The sequence below is a fragment of the Atta cephalotes genome, assembly GCF_000143395.1.
Source record: "Atta cephalotes unplaced genomic scaffold scaffold00018, whole genome shotgun sequence".
In the NCBI taxonomy this organism is placed as follows: Eukaryota; Metazoa; Arthropoda; class Insecta; order Hymenoptera; family Formicidae; genus Atta; species Atta cephalotes.
Window position 1 is genome coordinate 1,712,133 of NW_012130082.1, and position 6,532 is coordinate 1,718,664.

General features: G+C 29.2%; 2 protein-coding genes across 2 annotated transcripts; both read right to left on the minus strand.

Moving 5' to 3' along the window:
• Positions 1–986: 986 nt before the first annotated feature.
• Positions 987–1,418, minus strand: LOC105618877 (putative gustatory receptor 28b). The gene is made up of 3 exons (XM_012200408.1): positions 1,350–1,418; positions 1,184–1,273; positions 987–1,109 (listed from the first exon to the last, which is right to left on the minus strand). Exons 1-3 carry the CDS (start codon positions 1,416–1,418, stop codon positions 987–989), a joined length of 282 nt encoding a protein of 93 aa, XP_012055798.1.
• A 140-nt stretch (positions 1,419–1,558) lies between these two features.
• LOC105618878 (putative gustatory receptor 28a) lies at positions 1,559–2,344 on the minus strand. The gene has a single exon (XM_012200409.1). It carries the CDS (start codon positions 2,342–2,344, stop codon positions 1,559–1,561), a length of 786 nt encoding a protein of 261 aa, XP_012055799.1.
• Positions 2,345–6,532: the final 4,188 nt, after the last annotated feature.

The following is a 6,532-nucleotide window of genomic DNA, read 5'->3' on the forward strand; positions in this document are numbered from 1 at the left end:
AAGTCAAAACTGTCAATGATATCAGCAAATTAGACTTTTTTTTGCATGGCAAATCTTTGCATGAAAAATCTTACGTAATTAAAGGGAATGGGGGGGGCCTTCAGAAATTTTTACACTTATTTACATGGAGGAGAGAGGGGGTTAAAAATGGCCATAAATTTGCTTATGTAATATATATATGGACGGCTCCTAAGAGTAATCTAATAAAAACCATGTATGATATGTGTGCTAATGTGTTTCAACGGTGATCTTCAATGAATTAATTAGGAGAAATATACTCTCTCCCAGTGATCTTTGAAGATTACGATTTCATATATCAAAATATCGCAGTGAAATTCGCGAAAATGAATAGGCTATATCGTCAATGTAGTATTAAATGATTGTGATTAGGTAGAAAAAATTGCGTCTCAGTAATTAATTTTCAAGTTGATAAGAAAAGTAGCTAATGTCTGTCATTATGTTTTCAATCATATTGCCTTACTTTAAATAAATAATGTGCAATTAAAACTGAAAGATTTACTTTCTCATTACAAAATACATAGTTGCAAAATGTGTATATAGGGTGTTCTAATTGTCAAATATTTCATGTGCTGGTATAGAGAGGACCAAATTGAGTCAAAAAGTCCTGTACCATTTTGCAATTTTCGCAGTAATTAATAATATATTAATTATTAAAAATCGCTGAATATTGGTTTTCAATAATTTTTTACTTAAGTAAAATTAAAATAATAATATTAATTGATTTATTCTATTCGAGCCTTATTCAATTTAATTGTTAAATAAATTAATTAACAATATTAATTTAAATACATTATATTTCCATTTTTTGTTTTTTAGTTTTATAAATCAAAACTGATTAGGAAGTTACAATAAGAAGTTTCAGAACTGCAATTCTGCGTGATTATTAATTACATTTAATTGGATTTTAGATCCCAATTTAAGATTTTACGATATTTCTCATTATATTTTTTCTTATCTTTAATTTATTATTCCACTTCTTGTTTTAAATCCCTCTCTGTATAGTTACATTGCTGTCTGATTGATGAATGTGAGCTTCCCATTTGAAATTGCATAAATATTACCAAATATGTCACCACTGTGCCAATTAGCTGAGAAAGATAATCAAAATTATTAACTAAAAAAATTTATTAAATTACTTACATGATATTTTTAATATTCTCACCGAATGAAGAAAAGTATTATCGAGCATAAAATATCCGTTAGCTGTAAACTGTATTTTGCGATGTAGCAATTGAAACGAAAATTTCTTGAGCTGAAACATATTTATGATAAATGTCGTTACGATGAATACCGTTTCTGAAAAAGTTTTATCTAATTTTGTTTTTTACCTCTGCTTTTATCTCTTTCCCGATTGCACAATTTAAAAGATCATGCACTATATTACCCGTTTTCTTCATCTACAATAAATTTGTAATATTTCGTAATATTTGGGAAATATTTCGTTAAAATATTTGAGATTTTATTTACTGATAAAAATATTTTGTTTCCTCGATTAAAACAATCTGATTAAAATGCGATTAAAATCTTATTATATTGATTATTCTACCTCGATTAAAATCCTCGTAATTCTACTGGTAAGGAGATAGATGGGATAAATCAGAAATATTATCCAGATGATGATACCAATATTATAAGTATAATTTAAGATATCATCAATCAATAGAACCGAGAGAAAAAAGTAACCAGAATATATGAGTGTCAGAAAGAAAAAAACAATGCCGAATAGTAGTGGTAGTGAATAGAAACTCGACACATCCTCAGTGATTTTACAGAGATGGCAATGCACATTTCGCAATTGCAACAGTTGATGAATGGTCGAATTGTTGACTATGATATGTGTTCGATAGAGAGATTGCAGTTGAAGATCAGATGTATTGATTCTGATGAGACTTTGTATCGCTCGATTCACATCAGCGAAATCTGTCTGAATGATCGTCACCAATAGGAAGTACTGTATGAATAGCCAACCCACGTGAAATGTTGGCAAAACGTCTGTCAGCCATGAGACTGGACCCGTATGGAAGACCAGGATCTCAGTGAACAGGAGAAGTATTAGCAGGTTAATTTTCAAGACGCAAACGATTATTATAGTGTAGAAGATACGCTGTCGTTGTAGCGGATAATATAGATCATACATACGATCTATTTCGTCCTCGACGGTGATCAATTGATTGGCGATCCGCACCAAGGACTTCTGGTTGATGCAGTAGCTAATCAAAGTCACGCAAATCACCAGGGTACCAAGTACAGTTTGCAGAATCTTGATGCCTACAGTCAAATTCTTCTCAGCGTAATCATCATTAATTCTGTATGGTATAGACATATAGTTCGAAGCTATCATTAAGCTACTCAGTACAACATTGTAAACGATTCCTAATTTGGAATATTGAAATGTGTATAACGTTCTCTTTTTGTATATGACGATTCGGTGGACGAATGTAGCGAGACCGATAAGCTTGAAGAACATAATCAATATTTTGAACATCCAAAATAAATCTTGATGTAGTTCTGATTTTATTTTGTTCACTTTCTGTTCACTATTTTTTTCTGCAATAGAATTCTCTTTATTTATATTTCTAAAGGAATTTGAGATTTTATTGACGTCCATGAAAGTTGAATTCTTAATCGAAGACATTTTTGCAATGACTATCTTCTTTCATAATTTTTTAATTCTAGTTAATGTTTACTTCTTTTCATTAAGTCTTGTCAATTTATTCATATTACCTTCTTTCGTAATTTATAAGTATTTCCTTTAGGAAATTTTCAGTTCAATCTTCTTAATATTTTTTTTTTCAAGACATTTGCCTATAAAGATTTTTTTAATTTGTATATTTTAAATATACTTTTTTGACTAAAATGTTTCACGCATAAACCATTTATAAATAAATAATTTAAGAGGCGTCCATTTTATTTTATCGATCTATCCAATTGCTTTGTATCCAAATTAATTACGACCGTTTGAACATCATATACAACTAATTACAAATCCGGTAAATATTCACGTGTATTTTGATACCTTAGCGCCGAGACACTATCAGTGCCTCCAGATTGACGTTGTGCTATATACTTCTCTACAAAGTAGCATTGAGCATATAGCGATGCTTCTACAAACCTGTCTCGTAAGCATTTGCAAAACATTATTAAATATTAAATTTATAGAAGTTATAAACGCGTGATAAGGAACACGAAGTCGATAATTTAACTCTGTTTTAGTCGATATGGATCCTGATGAAAATAGCCGATTGTATTATACGATATTATTGTTAGAATGATATTCACTGAAATATTTATCATCTATATATGTATATATATGACATGATATATATACACAATAATTCGTTATTTTTCCAACTGTAATGCCAGTTAATTATAGCGCGAATATACTCAAAATAATAATTCTGCATAGTATAGTCAACAATGTCAATATTATATAGTCACCAATGTCAATATTATTATCATCATTTGGAGTTCTTATGAATTGTATATAAACATTTTAGCATTAAATTAACTTCTTAACAAACTTCTTTTAAAATAATGAGTGCATACATTTTATGCACGGTTCACAATTACATGAAATATTTCTTTACGTAAAAAAGAACTTTATATTACTTCCAGTTTATTCATCTAAAGTTTATTCATCTTATCGGTATAAACATATAGACTTAAAACTCTTTCAAATATAATTTATAATGTTAATCTATGTAAGCTTTTGATAATATTAAATATTTGTAAACATACGTAAAAATTATATTTTGAATCAGACAGATATTCTTGCAACAATTTTCAATTTAAAGCTGATTAGTTTTTGTCTATTACATTATTAAACTTTTTATCACATTATTAATACTTTTTTTCATACTTATTTTCATGATTTATGTAGAAATATTTTTTTTGGATATTCATATTTTAATTATAGAATATAATAATTAATTTTTTTTGGAAGATATAATAATTTTACAAAAGTTTTCTTCTAGCCTATCCATAAAAATTACAGTAGTAAAGCAAAATATATTTAAGGTTTATTCAGGTTATATGTGGGTCGTTTGATAAGTTTGGTAAATTTCCATGAAATAGCGCTACAATTCATTTGATGACGCGACATCTCGAAAGATCCACTCTTCGAACCCCTTCAGGCCAAATTTCAGCCAGAAAGGACGCAAAGTTCACGTTTGTCATTTGAAGCGAGATTGGCGCGCAAAAAAGTGTCTTCCATCAAGACAACGCGCCGTCCCACAAGTCGACCGTTGCAATGACAAAACTACGAATTGGGCTATGAATTAATTCCTCATCCACCCTATTCTCCGGATTTGGCCCCGTGTGACTTCTTTCTGTTCCCAAACTTAAAAACTTGGCTCGGTGGGAAGAAATTCTCGTCAAATGAAGAAGTCATTTGTCGCCGTCAATGAGTATTTTGCAGACTTTGAAACAGCCTACTTCAAATGACTATACTGTACAATACTGTACAAAAAAACAATCAACTTTACAAAAAAAACATCAAATGGCAAAAATTGTTTATTTTCTTTTCAAGTTCTTTCTCTCAAGAATTTTTCCGAATTTTGTAGTACCATACTTTATCATGTTGGTAAAGAGGGTATTAGGAAAGACGCTTAGATTCTCAGGTACCCGCACAGAGATGAATACTCCGAGTCGAACGCACTTCGGAATATGGGTCAACATCCTACTGAGACGCTATAACATCTGTTTGCGACGAGCAATGCAATACTCGTTTTTATCTACAAAGAATCCGCATTTAGATTTGTGTTTGCTAAAACTAATTGTGTTTAAACAGGATTTTCTCTATGGTTTGTAATCTTGTTATAAATTTTAATATAATTGCATTTGCCTAAAAAAAAAAATCGATTGCCTACAGTATCGTTTGCCTACAGTATCGTTTGCCTATATCACTTTTGCGTACAGTTCGATTGCTTATATTTATTATTGCGTACAGCTTGATTGCCTACAAATACTTTTGCGCACAATAAAAATTTTAGAAACGAAGTTACATCTTTAAAAAACATTTATGAAGTTGTAATTAATATTTAAAAAGAAGGAAAGGATAAAAAAAAGAATTATTTAACCAGGCGCAGTATTTCTAAGAAAAGAAACAAGATACGAATGACTCATCGTGAATACCCTAAGAGTAAAATTATATTATAATAAAAAAATAATATTGTTTGTAATCTGCATTATAAACATATATTTAACTTGTGAGATATGATACAAAAAAAATTTTATTTTAAGAAATTAAATATATTGTAAAGATTATATCATATAATCTTTTTTCCACAAGAATATTTATTAACATAGAATCTCACGTGATCTCGTGTCACTATATATTATAGAAAGTTAATTTATGTATACGTGTGAACTGTGAATGAAAAAAAGCCGTTATGATCGCGTGATTTAGACAGCCAATCAGATCATTAATATTTCATTTCTGTTTTCTAGAGCTACAGTTACAACTAAACTTTTAAGTAGTTAGAAAGAAAGTAACGATAAAAGAAACTAGTAAAATCGTTATCGTTATTTCAAAATTCAAAAAATGCGTTACCATGAATGTTACTTACAAGAAAAGTTTCATAACTGAAAACGATTTGATTCTCCATGAAATATATTGTAAAACACAAAAATCTAAGAGACATATATTCTTTTATACGTACGCTAACTCATGTTTAAAGAGTGAAACATCTCTTTGAAAAAAAACGATATTTTTCATTCGAAACGAATATCAGAAGTTTAAAAGATAGAAAAAATTATTTAAATAAAAGTTGTACGGTTTTATTCAACCATAAATGTGATGATTCAATAAAATCAAAATGTTATAGCAACTGAACTTGAAAACAAATAGACAATCGTTAAACTGTAATGAAATTGTTCCTCAGTCAATTTAGTTAAAGAACTGGAACATAATTTAAAATTGACATAATTATTTTCAACAAAAACATGATTATACATTTGTAGAATTTGACTTTTTAATATAGATTTTAATATTATCTTTTAATATTATCTTTAATAATATACTAATATTTCGTATAAAATATAAAAGCAATAAAGTTAAGATATATTCTATCATGTCAAATTTTGTTTATAACAACGACAATGGTCCTATAATATTGATTAAAATTTTCGAGTAAAAAAAGATAAAAATCAACATCAAAAAGTTATCATGTAATTTTTAAAATAATTAAGTTCGCGTAAGTCTGCGTCTTTTTGACGCAGTCTGGGAAAGAAAAAAGTATCCAAAAAGAAAACAACTCGTTGCTGACCGACGAGACAATGTGACTGACAACAGTGACCGAAGAAAAAGAAGATGATAGTGGGATCTCGATCAAGATGACACACGTAAATGACATTCTAAATTCGACTACTATCCTATCTCTAAAAAACCGACAATTCATATGGCAAGACACAGCGAGAATACATTATCCGGCATAAATACTCTCTCTCTCTTTCTCTCTCTCTCTCTCTCTCTCTCTCTCTAATTGTATGTCTCTTTCTTTTATCTTCAGCT

Coding starts and splice junctions, on each gene's coding strand:
- LOC105618877 (XM_012200408.1), bottom strand. CDS start 1,418: ATGAAGAAAACGGGTAATATAGTGCATGATCTTTTAAATTGTGCAATC. Junction 1,274..1,349: donor GGAAAGAGATAAAAGCAGAG/GTAAAAAACAAA, acceptor AATATGTTTCAG/CTCAAGAAATTTTCGTTTCA. Junction 1,110..1,183: donor ATAATACTTTTCTTCATTCG/GTGAGAATATTA, acceptor TATCTTTCTCAG/CTAATTGGCACAGTGGTGAC.
- LOC105618878 (XM_012200409.1), bottom strand. CDS start 2,344: ATGTCTATACCATACAGAATTAATGATGATTACGCTGAGAAGAATTTG.